Source organism: Nerophis ophidion, linkage group LG05 (genome assembly GCF_033978795.1).
Source record: "Nerophis ophidion isolate RoL-2023_Sa linkage group LG05, RoL_Noph_v1.0, whole genome shotgun sequence".
Lineage (NCBI taxonomy): Eukaryota > Metazoa > Chordata > Actinopteri > Syngnathiformes > Syngnathidae > Nerophis > Nerophis ophidion.
Window position 1 is genome coordinate 63,902,298 of NC_084615.1, and position 18,551 is coordinate 63,920,848.

The window sequence follows — 18,551 nt, forward strand, 5'->3', positions numbered from 1 at the left end:
AAACCATCGCATCTAATAGAGATTGTTTCATTTGCACCCTAATCTATCAAAATAAGGGTGGTCCCAAAAAAAAAGGGATTTTTCAAATTGACTGTGTCGGTTTTAAAAGTGCTCACCTTTTGGTCAACATATGATATAACAAGTGTGTGTAAAAAGTTGAAGTCCTCCCCCTCTGGCCAACATATGTAATAACAAGTGAGTGTAAGAAATTCAATTGTGACCCCTTGGCCAAAAATAATTTAAAAAAAATAAATACATATCTATATGGACACATACTGTAATAATTTGAAATAGATAATGAAGATTAAAAAAAACTATTAAAAAAATAAATAAATACAAAAATACTAAAAGCTTACCTTTTTTATATTTGCATAGTATGTATATATTAATAATGATGTAATTACAAATATTTATATGTCCAGAAAGGGTGGTCCTACAGAGCTAGCCATTTTTCGGAGGTCCCAAGAAGGTAAGAAATAAAATAATGTGTGTGTGTGTGTGTGTGTGTGTGTGTGTGTGTGTGTGTGTGTGTGTGTGTGTGTGTGTGTGTGGTTAATAGCTGTTTTATCCATCCATCCATTTTTTACCGCTTATTCTCTTTGGGGTCGCGGGGGGCGCTGGTGCCTATTTCAGCTACATTCGGGCGGAAGGCGGTGTACACCCTGGACATGTCGCCACCTCATCGCAGGGCCAACACAGATAGACAGACAACATTCACACTCACATTCACACACTAGGGACCATTTAGTGTTGCCAATCAACCTATCTGTTTTATAAGAATAGTAAATGACAGCCATATCTTAACAACTAAAAAATGTGCCGGTGACAAACGTTTACAGAAAATCTATTGAACGACCTAAAAAAATTAAACAACTTTTGTTGCTGATTACTGATAACTGTCAAATGCTAAAAAAAACAACAACAAAAAAAACAAAGATTTATGCCTGGGATTAAAAAAAAATGATTAGAGAATGTTACATTCACTGGACAATTACAATATGATAACTATTAATCTTCATTCTCATTGGCTAAGACATGTTTGTGTGATCTCCCCCTGCTAGCCTTTCATTTGGTTCCTACCTGACCTAGAATGTCAGGAAGCGTCGCATCCAAATGTCAGCGTGCATCAGACATTTGCTGTTCACTCGGTTTCACACGTACACAGAAGCTAAACATGATCTTTTAAAAGACCCAGAGCACTCTAAAATATGAATGTTCAATGTATGTCCCCCTGAACCACATATGTTGGTGCAAACATGAATACAAAAAAGTACCTATATGAAAATATTTGGAACTAGGGGATGCTACAGGTCTTGACCTGGCCTATTAGGGGCAAGCCTCTCATTAGGCAAAGCATACGTAGGTGTAATTAATGTTGTTTTTGATTGATTGATTGATACTTTTATTTGTAGATTGCACAGTTCAGTACATATTACGTACAATTGACCACTAAATGGTAACACTCGAATAAGTTTTTCAACTTGTTTAAGTCAGGGTCCACGTTAATCAATTCATGGTAATCAATTGATGTGTCTGGTAAGTTTATACATTTCTGGCAATGATAACGTTTTAAATGCTACAGTATTTCTCAGCATTAATGCAAAAATGTGGCGTAATTGTATTGTAACTTGTAACTACAAACACAGGAGGAAGTGTATGAAAGCTAGAGTGTCTGTCCATTAGAACGTTGCGTAGACCCCTGGAGACAGGGGCGTCAAATTCAATTTACCTGGGGGCTGTTGGAGGTGGAGTCTGGGTGACGCCAGACCGCAGAAAGTATTACCATCAGGATCACATTTTGACCACACGACTAAATGTGTTCATTATTTTTCCAGCAGATATTAGGAGCTATGGTACGCCTTAAACGTAAAATAGAATATAAAAAAATATATATTTTGACATGTGAGTTTTCACGAGACGTTCAAAGACACACAAGCTTGCTTAAAGGAAGTTGCTAAATGTGTCTTGTGATTTAATTTTTAAGTTTTAACCTTTATTGTATTTAGAGTCTTGTGGGATTGAAAATGACCATGTTGTATTTTAATGGAAAAGCAATTGGAGCGTGCAGACCTTCTACAGGCACCACTTCCCAATAGTAAAGTCCCGAATCCAGAAGGTGATCCGAATAACACCCAAAATGTTATCACTTGTTCTTCATCCCATTTCTAATATGTCCTAAAATATGATTCATAACCTGTCCATAACATTTTCAGGTATCTGTAACGGAATGAGAGAAACTGAGATCCACTGTCTTTGACTCTGTGGATGGAGGCGGGACCGCTAGCATAATTTATTTTTTATTTTTTATTTTACAAGTTCATTCACAATACCATATAACAATTACAATAATGGTGAATATCATCATTTAAAGATGTTGGTACGTGAAAGGGTCCCCCAAATAAGCTAGAAGAAGCTTTTAACAAGGAGTCAAAAGGACAATATATACATGGAAAGTTTAAACATGGTAGCAAGCACAACAACAAAAAAAACAAAAACAAAACAACAACAACACTATTTGATGAACACAAGATAATAGTACTAAAGCAAGCATACACATACATACATACATTCATTCAACCATGCAAAACCCAACAGTAGTCTACCCCACATGAGGCATTAAAGATATGTGGTTAATAGGTAAGTTTTCAGTTTCTTTTTGAAGTTGGAGAATGGATACAGCTTCTTGAGGCTCTCATTAAGCTGGTTCCAAATCTTTGGTCCCCTGCATACGACACTGCGAGCGGTACAAGCCAGTAAACGATGTTTACCTGTTATCAGATCTAAGATACGAGTGTTGTGGGCATGCTGGGGATGGTAGATAGGAAACAAGCTACAGAGCCTAAGACTCAGCCTGTAAATGACTTGATAGGTTAAACAAGCATTTTGATAAATATTGAACTCTGTCAGTCTTAAGAGATGATATTTATGAAATAGATGATGAGTGGGGGCATTAAACTTGGACCATGACAGGGCCCGTATAATTTTCTTTTGCATGGATTCTAATTTGGGAAGGTAGGTAGGAAAGGTGTTACACCAGATGACATCACAGTAGTTTAGATGTAGTTCAAAGAGAGTTTTGTATAAGGTAAGTAGAGCATAAATAGGAAGATAATGACGAAGGTGAAAGAACAGGCCAACATATTTGGATACTTTTTTTTAACAGATGGCTAATGTGACATTTAAAATTGAGGTATTCATCAATGATGACCCCATGGAATTTTGTGGAGTATACTCTCTGTATTTCCTGCCCATTAATGTTGATATGGCAGTGCTCAGTATTTGTCCGTTTTTTATTAGACACACAGAAGTTGAAGCCTGTAATGTAAATATAACTTAACATTTAAGGTATGATCTGAATCAGGCCCAAAGTACAATCCAAACCATTCACACTCAAAATTTCCTGAAAGTGTTGTGAAAATCCGCTAAGAAACTTTTGAGTTATATTGCTCACTAACTAACTAACTGACAAACCAACGGCAATAATTACATAACCTTCTGTAGACGGCCATATAATATGAGCAAGTGAGTTTGAGACCACTACCTTTATTACTGCCCTGGACAACTCGTGGCTTTTAGCTCGCTGGTTTGCTCTGCTCAAATTAACTCCTAATTAGAGGGGATATGTGCTCGCTGGTTTGAGCTTGGGTATGGTCCAGGTCTGATCCACAGGTGCAACATGGGAAAGGTGTACATGCCCTAATAATCATGACTTGGAAATAAATAAAAAAAAATTGTAATTCTGTTAACCCTGTTTGTCTTTTTCACAATGTCGCAGCAAATTCACATTTAGAGACATTTGCAAAACAGAATGTACGTAGGGGAGAAACTCACCACGTGTAGAATCTTATTCTCAGTCTCGTAAACAGTGCAGTCCTGTTCAAAGAGAGAAGAAAAAACACTTTCAACTTTGCACTTTAGCTTGCATAATCTATATGGAATATTGCTGGAAGGAAAGAGAAACAAGGTGGATAAACGTTCTCATTGTCATTGGAAATGAGCAGTCCACACCAGTGGTTGTCAAATGGGGGTACGCGTACCCCTGGGGGTACTTGAAGGTATGCCAAGGGGTACGTGAGATTTTTTTTAAATATTCTAAAAATAGCAACAATTAAAATATCCTTTATAAATATATTTATTGAAAAATACTTCAACAAAATATGAATTTAAGTTCATAAACTGTGAAAAGAAATGCAAGAATGCGATATTAAGTGTTGACAGCTAGATTTTTTTGTGGACATGTTCCACAAATATTGATGTTAAATATTTATTTTTTTGTGAAGAAATGTTTGGAATTATGTTTATGAATCCAGATGGATCTCTATTACAATCCCCAAAGAGGGCACTTTAAGTTGTTTATTTTTCAACAAGTTTTTAGTTATTTTTATATCTTTTTTTCCAAATAGTTCAAGAAAGACTACTACAAATGAGCAATATTTTGCACTGTTCTATATTTTAATAAATCAGAAACTGATGACATAGTGCTGTATTTTACTTCTTAATCTCCTTTTTTATAACCAAAAATGCTTTGCTCTGATTAGGGGGTACTTGAATTCAAAAAATGTTCACAGGGGGTACATCGCTGAAAAAAGGTTGAGAACCACTGGTCCACACTATCATTTGCACCCTATCATGTAAACATATAAATATATAGTCAAGGTTTCTGTGGTTTATCCGTTATACAGAGCTCAATACCTGGAGTAGAGCGGAATATATGTTAGGTCAGGAAAAAACACAGAGGCTATTTCATCCCTACAATCCTGTTATTCTAAAATCCCCTGAAGAGCAGGGAAACCCGCGAAACAGGCATGTAGGTATGAAATAACCTCTGTGTTTTTCCTGACCTAACATACACATTTTTATATGTATAAAGAAAAAATGTATAGATATCTGTATATGTTAATCAAATAACAGATGGAGGAGTCCTATGTGCGAATGAGTTTTTAAGAAGCTATCAATTATACTGTGTGAATTTGACAGATTGTTATTTAACAATAGCTGATTGTTAATCTATTTCTGGGAAAGCAGCCCACTGAGCCCACCAGATGCACACAGTAGCAGCTAATACACATGCGTGATCTATTAGTATGGTGTACGATACCCCCATCGCGTGTCTTGCTGCACGCTGGCAGCCACAAGTCCATCTGGGCCATTGTGGACCAATTGTGGCCCCAATGCTCTGTCTCTCCCCCGGCTCTTATGACAGTGGATGGGTTTTATCTGCTCTGCTCCAGGACTGACTCTGGGCACGCTAAACACGGTCTGACAATGAATACATGGAAGAGTTCCAAAGGAAAAGCCGCAGCTCCTATCCGAAACAATAAGATCGCTCTACAGTGCAATCACTCTCATGAAAGCAGCCAGTGTGAATGTAGGTAATCTACATGATGACGCTATTGGGAGCCGAGCGAGGACAGGAAATGAAGAGAAGAGAGACCTCTTCTTCAATCTCGATAAGGGCACTACATAAGTGAAGCTGAGGATGGGATATGACAATCAATAAGCTCATTGCCTGCAGCTGTGAGAGAGCAAAGTTGTCCCCTCAGCTGCAAACAGCCTATGGCAGTGGACAGATGTTCAACTCATTTTGGGAATGAGGGATAATGCAAACCTAAGCTAGGGCAAGGGATGTGAAGTTTAACTTAGATCTGTATCATGCAAATTGATTAAGTATGTTGAATGTCTGTGAAAAGTCCAATTTGGAGGTTAACAAATATTTTTCTGAAAAAATTAAAATATATATATATGAATCGTGAACTATCATCAGAAGTGTTATTCGCAAAGTCTTGATCATTTCAAAGATAACTTTTGTAAGTATTATTTTTTCAGCCCACCAGAAACATCATTGTCATTGTGTTTCAAAAGGACAGACGAAGACTGAATCGTACTTTTAAGTACATTTTAGTCTACTTAATTCCTGCATTATCATTTCCACCCTCACCCTTTCCATCCTTTGTAACTGAGCTACCGTGTGGAACAATTTCCCTTGAGGATCAATAAAGTTTGTGTAAGTCTAAGTCTAAGTCTAACTTTCTTTTGTTAGGGACGGGTACCTTTCACATTTGAACCCATGCAGTACCAATTACCGATAACCTGGGTATCGATACAATTTTCAGTACCTTAGTGGGGGTTTCAGGTGTTGATATATGTTGAAATTTTTAATCATACGATCTCATTTTTTTATTTAACATTTAACAGTGAATGGATAATAACACTGCTGTCCAGTTATGACTTGATATTTATATCAAACCTATTTACAGTTTACAGGATAAACCTTGTCAAATGATATGAAGGAATATCTTAAAGGGGGACATTATCACCAAACCTATGCATATATACCTTGATGTTGCAGAAAAAAGACCACGTATTTTTTTAACCGATTTCCGAACTCTAAATGGGTGAATTTTGGCAAATTAAACGCCTTTCTGTTAATCGGTCTTCTAGCGATGACGTCAGAACGTGACGTCACCGAGGTAACACACCCGCCATATTCATTTTCACATTACAAACACCGGGTCTCAGATCTGTTATTTTCCGTTTTTTCGACAATTTTTTGGAACCTTGGAGACATCATCCCTCGTCGGTGTGTTGTCGGAGGGTGTAACAACACTAACAGGGAGGGATTCAAGCTGCACCACTGGCAAGAAATCTGCCGCCAGACCCCCATTGAATGTACCAGAGTGTCTTCACATTTGACCGGCGATGCTAAGACAGACATGGCACAGAGATGTATGGATAACCTGCAGATGCATTTGCAACAATTAAGTCAACGAAATCACAAAGGTGAGTTTTGTTGATGTTGTTGACTTATGTGCTAATCAGACATAATTGGTCACGGCATGACTGCCAGCTAATCGATGCTAACATGCTACGCTAATCGATGCTAACATGCTATTTACGCTAGCTGTATGTACATTTGAAACTAGATACCCACATTTAATGCGAAACAAACACTTACCAATCGACGGATTTAAGTTGCTCCAGTGTCACAAGATGCGAAAGTCCTGATCGTTTGGTCTGCACATAAGGCAGCCATGCTATGGGCCACTTCATTAGGTATACCCAAGCTATGCCCGAATAGCGTCAATAGTTATTCGCTCAAAAGCTTACATTTTTTCTTCAATTTCGTTTTCGCTATCTGCCTCCATACTCCGACCATCTGTTTCAATACATGCGTAATCTGTTGAATCGCTTAAGCCGCTGAAATCTGAGTCTGAATCCGAGCTAATGTCGCTATATCTTGCTGTGGTAACCGCCATGTTGTTTGTATTGGCAGCCCTGTATGACGTCACAGGGAAATGGATAGTGGTTTCGAAGATAGCGAAAATAAGGCACTTTAAAGCTTTATTTAGGGATATTCCGGGACTGGTAAAATTTTGAAAAAAACTTAAAAAAATACAACAAGCCACTGGGAACTGATTTTTATTGTTTTTAACCCTTTTGAAATTGTGATAATGTTCCCCATTAATCACAAAGATTATTATCAAAGTTTAGGTGAGGCAGATTACAACTATCAATATTAATCAAATATACTGCAAAAGAAGGGACTCAAAAACGGATGAAAAAGATTTACATACAATTACGCAGTGCTAAAATAAAAAATGGACGTGACTAATAATATATACATATATATATACACGCACACACACATATATATATATTCATATACATAGAGTGCAAAGGATTTGATATTGTCATCACTGCCACAAGTGGTTGAAAAGTGTATTACAACTAAGTGCTGCTGCAGCCCATCCTGATTTGGGCTGAGAATTAGATTATTTTTGGCGGCCCCTCCATGGGAGGCTCGCTGCCCAACAACGTTATTTAAGACACACTGGACTAGATGAGCTTGCTACAAGTGCTGCTTGAGTGCTTGTGTCCCCGCCAAGTGTTGAGACAGTGTTTAGTCTTCAACAAAGGTATCCAAATATGGTACAGTTTGATTTTAAATGAATCAATACCGGAAGTACCAACATAGTTTGTTCAGTACATATAAAAGCACCAAATTCAGTTTTTTTTTTTTGCAGTGGTCCTCAACAAAAAGCACAGAGAATGAGTTACTAAAACTTCCATGTTTGGGCACCAGAATGTACGGATTACTACACGGGGCAAACTAATAAGTTTGTTGCGTGTAATGTTTGCCCGAAAAAAAGACCAAAACGATATGCGAAAACCACGAAAAACTGTTGGCAAACATTTTCATCGAAAACCAAATCGTAAAAAAAGTGGGACATACAAAGTCCAAGGTACCACAGCACGGATACCAGCTGATGCAGCTTTGCGAGAGGAAGTTGGTCATAAACACTCTTTGACGCTTTAAGAGTCACACTAGACAAGGAGTTGATAACTCAGGTTTTTGGCGCGTCGCTTAGCACTCTGGACTCTCAATCTTCTTACCGTGGTTTGATCCCTCGACAGTGTGAAGGGCTAAGGGCCTGTTCTACCAATGATTTACACATATTAAAACACACGCAAACTTGATTGCACCCGCAAAGCTGATCTGCAGTACAAGCAAAGGATTGCATCTTTTAAATGAGCAAAAATAAGAGTGCCATCCATTTAGTGTGTCTGTTTTCATGTATGATTATTAGAACGCTCATAATACAGGGCAGAGTAAATGCAAATATAATAATTTAGCACTCCCAATGTGATTCATCAAGACTGAATCTGTTCTGTGGCAGCAGATTTGCATCAATGTTTAGCACGTCTAAAATGTTTGTGCAAATTGACACAGTTTTACACAATTGGCTGTGACAAAAGAGGCAATAGCGCTGCAAAGACAAACAAGTGGGAGAGAGAATATAAATGGGCCGATTAAAACGAGTTCAATTGATACCTTTTTGGTGTCTTGTAAAAGTGCCTCCAGAGCGCACCTTCAGCGTGCTAAAAATAGGTTCTGTTTACTCGATTGCACTTCAATATAGCCCAGGAAATGTGGTTAATATTATATTGGTGTGCTGCATGTAAGGTTGTCCCGAAACCAATACTTAAGTACTGGTACTAGTACTAAAATATATTTTGATATACTTCTCGATACATTTCGACACTTTTCAAAATAACGTTTCCTATTGCACAAACTTTGTTTGTTTGTTCATAACTTTTCAGGACAGAATTTCTAGGCGCAGTCAAGGCGTTAAGGGGTTCCGGTTTTGTGACCGCAGGATTAGGTCTCTGCTTTTTGCAGATTATGTGGTCCTGATGGCTTCATCTGACCGGGATCTTCAGCTCTCACTGGATCGGTTCACAGCCGAATGTGAAGCGACCGGAATGAGAATCAGCACCTCCAAGTCCGAGTCCATGGTTCTCGCCCGGAAAAGGGTGGAATGCCATCTCCGGGTTGGGGAGGAGACCCTGCCCCTAGTGGAGGAGTTCAAGTACCTAGGAGTCTTGTTCACGAGTGAGGGAAGAGTGGATCGTGAGATCGACAGGCGGATCGGTGCGGTGTCTTCAGTAATGCGGACGTTGTACCGATCCGTTGTGGTGAAGAAGGAGCTGAGCCGGAAGGCAAAGCTCTCAATTTACCGGTCGATCTACGTTCCCATCCTCACCTATGGTCATGAGCTTTGGGTCATGACCGAAAGGATAAGATCACGGGTACAAGCGGCCGAAATGAGTTTCCTCTGCCGTGTGGCGGGGCTCTCCCTTAAAGATAGGGTGAGAAGCTCTGCCATCCGGGAGGAACTCAAAGTAAAGCCGCTGCTCCTTCACATCGAGAGGAGCCAGATGAGGTGGTTCGGGCATCTGGTCAGGATGCCACCCGAACGCCTCCCTAGGGAGGTGTTTAGGGCACGTCCAACCAGTAGGAGGCCACGGGGAAGACCCAGGACACGTTGGGAAGACTATGTCTCCCGGCTGGCCTGGGAACGCCTCGGGATCCCCCGGGAAGAGCTAGACGAAGTGGCTGGGGAGAGGGAAGTCTGGGTTTCCCTGCTTAGGCTGTTGCCCCCGCGACCCGACCTCGGATAAGCGGAAGAAGATGGATGGATGGATATTGCACAAAAAGAACATTTTTAATAGGTTTAAATTGAACTCAACATTAAGATGATCTCATTGCACTCGTAGAACCATTTCCAAGTCTATATATTCCATAAAGACTGTCATAATCTTGGATTAAGTTAGAATGGATTGGAATTCTTTATTGACATTATATTAGGTGCTTTATGATTTGCCACTATTGGTCTGGTTTCAAGAGAAATACAATCATTAGTAAATATTTACAACAATACTATGGCTAAAAGTACACAGATAACACATGTAGCAGAAAAAACACACATTGTTAAAGACAAAACACATATTTTGGGAATTCGTTATAAAATCAGGTCATTTCACTTGCATTAGTATGCGCAATGTGGGCGGTTCGGACTGCGCTAATAATTGGCAACAAGCCAGCTATGTGCATTTTGACGCATCTATTTGTGCACAGGAGGCAAGTCAACTACATTAACTGTCGATCTGACATTGTTATTTAAATGTTTGGCTTAGTTTGAAGCAACAATTGTAATACTTTAATCCTGCCACCATTGGCAAGTCATGTTTTAAGGCAGCGGCGCTTCCGTGTTTAAAGCGACATCTTTATCAATAGTTTTGATGCCCAAATACCTTCACATTGCGCGTCACTTGCTTTATTTACGGTTTTTTGCAGTTCTTCCTCTCAATTCTTGATGGTGCTCTCGACTCTGTGCGACACACTCACTTCATACGCCTCAGCTCTGAGAGTCTCTATGGTGAAGCCAGTCTGCATGACTTTACACTTACTTACATACTTATACTATATATACATGCAATTGATATTTATTTTATCAATTGTACATGCAGTCTTAGTAGATCACCTGCAACATGCCCTCTAATAGTACACCCGATTTTATTGTTTGCGCACACTATTAAGGAGGTGTTATTTGAATCTTAGGAGCTCATCCTTCCTTATACGTTTGTAGAAGAATAGAATGTAGAAGACAAAGTCAGCTGTGTTCAGCATTAAAATGACTCTCAAGCAAGGTAATAGTTATTTGTAAGGTAATATGTTACAAAACGACATTTAAATTTTTGGTCCGGCACTCACTGACTTGGGACCATTGCAAAATTTTGTGTGTCCCAAAATCACCAGCCTTGGCGTCACTATAGACAGTGATTTTAAACTCGACAAACAAGTCAATGGCGTTTTTTTTATCATCTTCGTCTCTTAGCAAAAGTAAAACCATTTTTCTCTTTTAACCATTTTGCATGATTTTTTTTTAAGTTGCCTGGACTACTGCAATGCACTTTATGCTGGCATTAACTAAAAAGCTGTCTCCCGGTTGCAGTTAGTCCAGAACGCAGCAGCATGACTTTTAACAGGGGCCAGGAAAAATCCCCAATTCTTGTGACTTTGCAGAGGCTCCCTGTTCATTTTAGAATAGATTTAAAAATGTTGCTGTTTGGTTTTAAAGCTTTGCGTGGACTGGCACCTCATTATATCTCGGACCTCATCCAAATTTACACTCCTGTGCGCACTCTGAGGTCCGGATCCAGTTCCAGCTCGTGGTACCCAAGACAAGACTTAAAACCAGGGGAGACAGGGCCTTCTCTGTGGTCGCCCTTAAGCTCTGGAACACTATGTCCCTCCATGTTTTAAGTCTTGTCTTAAGACCCACCTTTATTCTCTGGCTTTTAACACTATGTGAGTTGTGTGGTCCTCTGTGTTTTTAAATTCGTATTTTTTACTATGGTTTTGATTGGTTTTACCCTTTAAAATAGTTTTTAATTCAATTTATTTTTACAAATGTTTGTAAATTGTTTTTATATTGGTTTCATATTTGTTTATGTTGTTTTTATTCAGTCAGTGATTGAGCTAAGGATAGTAAATGAATCTTGTTTTTAATATTTTTGTGTAGCACTTTGGAAACATTTTTGGGGTGGTTTAATTGATTGATTGAAACTTGTATTAGTAGGTTGCACAGTGTTGTGATCCGGTTCCCGGATCACATCTTTAGTCTATGTTTGAGTCCCTTTTTGTGTTTTGATTATTATTTTTGGACTCTTCCAGTTCTGAGTTTTGCACTTCCTGTTTTATCTCGTTTCCATGGTTTCTCATTTGTTCCACCTGCTATGCTTTTTGACGCACACCTGTTGGCAATTGTTTACTTTAGTATTTAAGCCTGCATTCTTCCTCAGTTCGTTTTTGGTTCATGGTTTGCGGTAAGCAACAGTCATGTTTATTATTCAGTTTTGTATTAACCTTGCTAAGTTATGTCTTGGCTTCTGTGCGCTCGGCACGCGCTTCTGTGGACACTTTGGACTCGATGCTTGCTAACTGGTAGCATTAGCTTTCCGTGCGTAGGCACGCCGTTTCATTTTTGTTTTGTACAAGTTTTCGTTTACCCTTTTGTATATTAAAATCAGCTCTTACCGGCTATCCTGCCTGTCTGGTCCCACTGCATCCTGGGGAGAAACCTTCGCGCATCACTATGCGTTCTAAACGTGACACACAGTACAGTACATATTTCGTACAATTGACCACTAAATGGTAACACCCGAAAAACTTTTTCAACTTTTTTAAGTCAGGGTTCCAGCCGGTATAGCTTGTTTGGTAAAGCGGCCGTGCCAGCAACTTGAGGGTTGCAGGTTCAATTCCCGCTTCCGCCATCCTAGTCACTGCCGTTGTGTCCTTGGGCAAGAAACTTTATCCACCTGCTCCCAGTACCCCCCCACACTGGTTTGAATGTAAACATTAGATATTGGGTTTCACTATGTAAAGCGCTTTGAGTCACTACAGAAAAAGCGCTATATAAATGTAATTCACTTTACTTCACCTCACTTGTTGTTTGAATGTGCTATGTAAAAAAAAGTTGATTGCAATATTTATCACGGTTCAACAGTTAATATATTTGTAGACACAGTATGCATGATAGTTAAGAACAAAACGCATAAAATTCACTCACAGTTTCCCCTCACTTCATCCATCCTGCATTTAACATTTAGTTTTTGTTTTATTTAGCGTCGTTATGTATTTAAAAAAATGTTACTTAATATTCCCTTAACATTTGATAAATTGATCGCGATAGTTTTTGGATATTCCACCATGTGATGCATGCAGCTTGTATAAGTGTGTGGTGTGTGTGAGGGTACCTGCTGTACAATAGTAGTTAATTCTAGGCAGAGCTGCACAATGTTGTTCTTCAGTAATGAATACTCTGTCACGCTGGCAAATGGAGACCTGAAATGAAAAACAAAAACAACAGTGTGGTTTGAAAAATGCTTCGACAGTACAGCCGGTTAGAAATCTTAAACACATTCCGTGGTTTCCTCCTCAAAGCTCAGGAGCAAATAGGAGGCACAAACAACAATATTTGTTTCAGTATCATCACCAGGATGCGATGGCGGGCATCTACAAAAGCTCAGTTTTGCTTGACTTCATGTGTTGCCTGAGCATCACATGCTTTTATCAGTCTGCAATTCTGGGGATTGTGAGTCAGGCATTTATTTATTTCAAATATGTTCATTAGAACTTCTTTTTTCCCTAAAAAGTATTGTTTATGCTTGTATAATTAAATTATTACAACAGCCAGATTAGGGTTCACCATAAAATTTAATCTAAAAAAAAGACCGATTGCATAGTTTACTAGGATCTGATCAAAAAGGTAGCAAAAATAGGTTTTGATCCAAAATTTGCATGATTGTGCCTTAATGGTTTACTTAGTGACTTAGTGTATGTTTTGTCCAAAGCAGTGGTTCTCAAATGGGGGTACTTGAAGCTATGCCAAGGGGTACGTGTGATTTTTTAAAAAATATTCTAAAAATATCAACAATTCAAAAATCCTTTATATATATATTTATTGAATAATACTTTGACGAAATATGAATGCAAATTCATAAACTGTGAAAAGAAATGCAATAATGGAATATTCAGTGTTCCATAAATGTTGATGTTAAAGATTTATTTTTTTGTGAAGAAATGTTTAGAATGAAGTTCGTGAATCCAGATAGATCTCTAATAACAAGTTTATAGTTATTATTTTTTTTTTCAAATAGTTCAAGAAAGACCACTACAAATGAGCAATATTTGGCACTGTTATACAATTTAATAAATAAGTAACTGATGACATAGTGCTGTATTTTACTTCTTTATCTCTTCTTTTACACCAAAAATGCTTTGCTCTGATTAGGGGGTACTTGAATTAAACAAATGTTCAAAGGGAGTACATCACTGAAAAAACATTGAGAACCACTGGTCTAAAGTATAGTTGTATTATTCACCGTTGGCCATTACTTCATTATTGAAAATGTTTTCATTCACCATGACCTCTTTAAATTCAAATGTATTCGGCGAATAGTTCATACCTGTCAAGCCAGGCAAGTAGATTTTTGGCTGCACCAATCAAATCCACCACTGAGGTGAGGAAATCATTGGGTAGCCTCCGGGAAGCTCTTCCATCATAATGTCCTCCCCTCCGTCGCCCCAGGATGAAGTTCTGCAGGTTCTTTGCTGAAGCGTTGAGCTTGTGTGATAGAGTCCGCAGGTTTTCCGTTTCCAGGCCATAATTCTGGAGGAAGAAAAAAAGAAAAAGTTTTTTTTTTTTTTATGAATGCACCGTATTTCCCAGCTAAAAAACAATGCAGACCTTTCATGGTCTATCTGACTAATAATAATATTGTTCGGATAAAGAATGTATTTGTACATTGTGACGAGATGAATTACATGAAATGCACAATCACACAGCAAGCAGAAGACATAGACACAAAGTTGATTATACATAAATAATGTTGCAAAATAGTTGTATTTGTAAATTGAGACACAGTTCATGTCATATATACATATATATATATATATATATCCATCCATTTCTACCGCTTATTCCCTTTGGGGTCGTGGGGGGCGCTGGTGCCTATCTCAGCTAAATCGGGCGGAAGGCAGTGTACACCCTGAACAAGTCGCCATCTCATCGCAGGGCATATATATATATCCATCCATCCATTTTCTGCCGCTTATTCCCGTTCGGGGTCGCGGGGGGCGCTGGCGCCTATCTCAGCTACAATCGGGCGGAAGGCGGGGTACACCCTGGACAAGTCGCCACCTCATCGCAGGGCGAACACAGATAGACAGACAACATTGACTCTCACATTCACACACTAGGGCCAATTTAGTGTTGCCAATCAACCTATCCCCAGGTGCATGTCTTTGGAGGTGGGAGGAAGCCGGAGTACCCGGAGGGAACCCACGCATTCACGGGAAGAACATGCAAACTCCACACAGAAATATATTCATATATATATATATATATATATATATATATGTAATATATATATATATATATATATATATATATATATATATATATATATATATATATATATTTATATATATATATATATATATATATATATATATATATATATATATATATATATATATACATATATATATATATATATCCGGGTTGGGGAGGAGACCCTGCCCCAAGTGGAGGAGTTCAGGTACCTAGGAGTCTTGTTCACGAGTGAGGAAAGAGTGGATCGTGAGATCGACAGACGGATCGGTGCGGCGTCTTCAGTAATGCGGACGTTGTACCGATCCGTTGTGGTGAAGAAGAAGCTGAGCCGGAAGGCAAAGCTCTCAATTTACCGGTCGATCTACGTTCCCATCCTCACCTATGGTCATGAGCTTTGGGTCATGACCGAAAGGATAAGATCACGGGTACAAGCGGCCAAAATTAGTTTCCTCCGCCGTGTGGCGGGGCTCTCCCTTAGAGATAGGGTGAGACGCTCTGCCATCCGGGAGGAACTCAAATTAAATCCTTCATATCAAGAGATCTCCTGATGATTGAGGGAACCCCTCATGAAACAGTTCTGTAGAGATGAAGTAGTCTTGTGATTTTTTCCTACATATTGCGCTCTACCACGGTATCGAGCACTATTCTCTGGATAATCCAATCAAGACATATTTATATATATATAAATATATATATATATATATATATATATATATATAAATATATATATATATATATATATATATATATATATATATATATATATATATATATATATATATACACACACACATATTTATATATCAATTTATATACCCTCCATCCATCCATCCATTTTCTACCGCTTATTCCCTTTTGGGGTTGCGGGGGACGCTTGCACCTATCTCAGCTACAATTGGGCGGAAGGCAGCGTACACCCTGAACAAGTCGCCATCTCATCGTATATATACATATATATATATATATATATATATATATATATACATATATATATATATATATATATACATATATATATATATACATATATATATATATATATATAAATATATATATATATATATACATATATATATATATATAAATATATATATGTATATATACATATATATATATATATATATATATATATAAATATATATATATATATATATATATATATATATACATATATATATATACACACACACACACATATTTATATACGTGTGTCGATATATTTATATACCACACTTATGCGACCATTTTTACTAATTTTGTTTCTTTACTTGTTTCTCTGCCAGTACGGGTACGTTGTAAAGTGAGATATATTCACATGGAAAATGTTATAATGCATATTTACATACTTTAATTAGGTGCATGCAAGACGGCAGTAAAATAGCTGATCACACAAAACAGAAAAGTCATTGATGCCATTCTCCATCCTTTATGAGGGGAATAAGATTTTTGGAGGCTCAATGTTTGTATGTTTTTCAGGATTATTTTTCCCTTGTACTCTGTAAACACTTTTAGTTTGAACATGTTCCTAGAGTTGATCATTTTAGTACATTGTTTGATTCATTTGTTTAATCCATTCCATAATTTTCCCGTTGGCGAAGAAGAATCAAGAGACTACCCGCACCTTTGTATAAGCCACTGGGTTCAAAGCTTGGGGGGAAAAAATGTAGTGGCTTAGAGTCCAGAAATTACGGTACATACAACCAGAGTTTAAGCCTCTTTTTTGGAGGAATCCCCAGAATGCCTTCATCCATATATGCACACAGTGACAGGTTTTCCCCGAATTGCAGTGCGGAAATTGTACTCTTCGTGTTTTCTCCAGCTATGTCAGGTTGAACAACAAATTTGGAACAACTCGTCATCATGAGAAAAAAATGTCAGCACAGCAAACCCAAATGCAGCCAAAAATGAGTCAAAATTCCATATTTTGCTCAAAGAGAGGACTTTCTCTCCTTATTTGCAAATGCAAACGTATCACCTACACATTTGACATGAGTGCCTTTTATTAAAACTAGGGGTGGGCAAGTTAATGCGTTAATTACGAGTTAACTCATCAATCTATTAACGCAGACAATTATTTTATCGCACATTTGCGTATGTTGTTTACATGCTTTTATTTTGTTAACGGCTTTTCTTAACAAGATGGCAGCGCCCGGACGGGCTTCGGCGTCAAGGGGCTCTTGGTAAAGATGGGACATTTGGCAAAAATACCGGACAATTCGGCAAATTTCATGGCTGGCTTACAGCGTGGTCACTCCGGGATCACTTACGACCGCCAGACAATTCTGGATGTGGATAGATCGGGCCGTTTTGGACTGAATGATGCGTGCTTGCTAGACCTGCTAGCTAGCATGGGAATACTTTGCCAGCTACATCCAGCGGCCTGTGAAGCAGCGGAGTATATGTGTTGTCTGTCTATTTATGAATAATGCAGACGATGCGTGTTGGCTGAGTTCTTAACGTTTACTTTCAGAGCGTGCATATCACAACATACAAGATGCCGTCATGGCGACACACAACCTTTACCGGGCTACCGCGCATGCTTGTCACTCCTGTTGCATGCTGGGTAGGGTAGTTATTTTTTTCCCCTGGCTCACAACATCACAATATAGTACCATTGATTGATTGATTGATTGATACTTTTATTAGTAGATTGCACAGTTCAGTACATATTCCGTACAATTGACCACTAAATGGTAACACCCAAATAAGTTTTTCAACTTGTTTAAGTTGGGGTCCACGTTAATCAATTCATGGTACAAATATATACTATCAACATAATACAGTCATCATACAAGTTAATCATCATAGTATGTACATTGAATTATTTACATTATTTACAATCCGGGGGGTGGGATGAGGAGCTTTGGTTGATATCAGTACTTCAGTCATCAACAATTGCATCAACAGACAAATGTGGACATTGAAACAGTGTAGGTCTTATTTAGTAGGATATGTACAGCCAGCAGAGAACATAGTGAGTTCAGATAGCATAAGAACAAGTATATACATTAGAAGTACATTTGAGTTGTTTATAATCCAGGGAGATGGGATGTGAATGGAGGAGGGTATTAGTAAAGTGTTGAAGTTGCCTGGAGGTGTTGTTTTAGAGCGGTTTTGAAGGAGGATAGAGATGCACTTACTTTTATACCTGTTGGGAGTGCATTCCACATTGATGTGGCTTGGAAAGAGAATGAGTTAAGACCTTTGTTAGATCGGAATCTGGGTTTAACGTGGTTTGTGGAGCTCCCCCTGGTGTTGAAGTGAAGTGAAGTGAATTATATTTATATAGCGCTTTTCTCAAGTGACTCA

General features: G+C 38.3%; 1 protein-coding gene across 7 annotated transcripts in view; it reads right to left on the reverse strand.

The window, feature by feature from the left end:
• The window catches only part of si:ch211-26b3.4 (connector enhancer of kinase suppressor of ras 2), a 165,074-nt gene that overhangs the window by 89,944 nt on the left and 56,579 nt on the right, over positions 1-18,551 (reverse strand). For all 7 annotated transcript variants that reach the window (XM_061901756.1, XM_061901752.1, XM_061901755.1 and 4 more), the window contains exons 3-5: positions 14,314-14,516; positions 13,102-13,189; positions 3,832-3,873 (exon numbers count right to left, since the gene is read on the reverse strand). In XM_061901756.1, the coding sequence (XP_061757740.1) occupies positions 3,832-3,873; positions 13,102-13,189; positions 14,314-14,516 (333 nt within the window). The remainder of the gene's footprint in view (positions 1-3,831; positions 3,874-13,101; positions 13,190-14,313; positions 14,517-18,551) is intronic.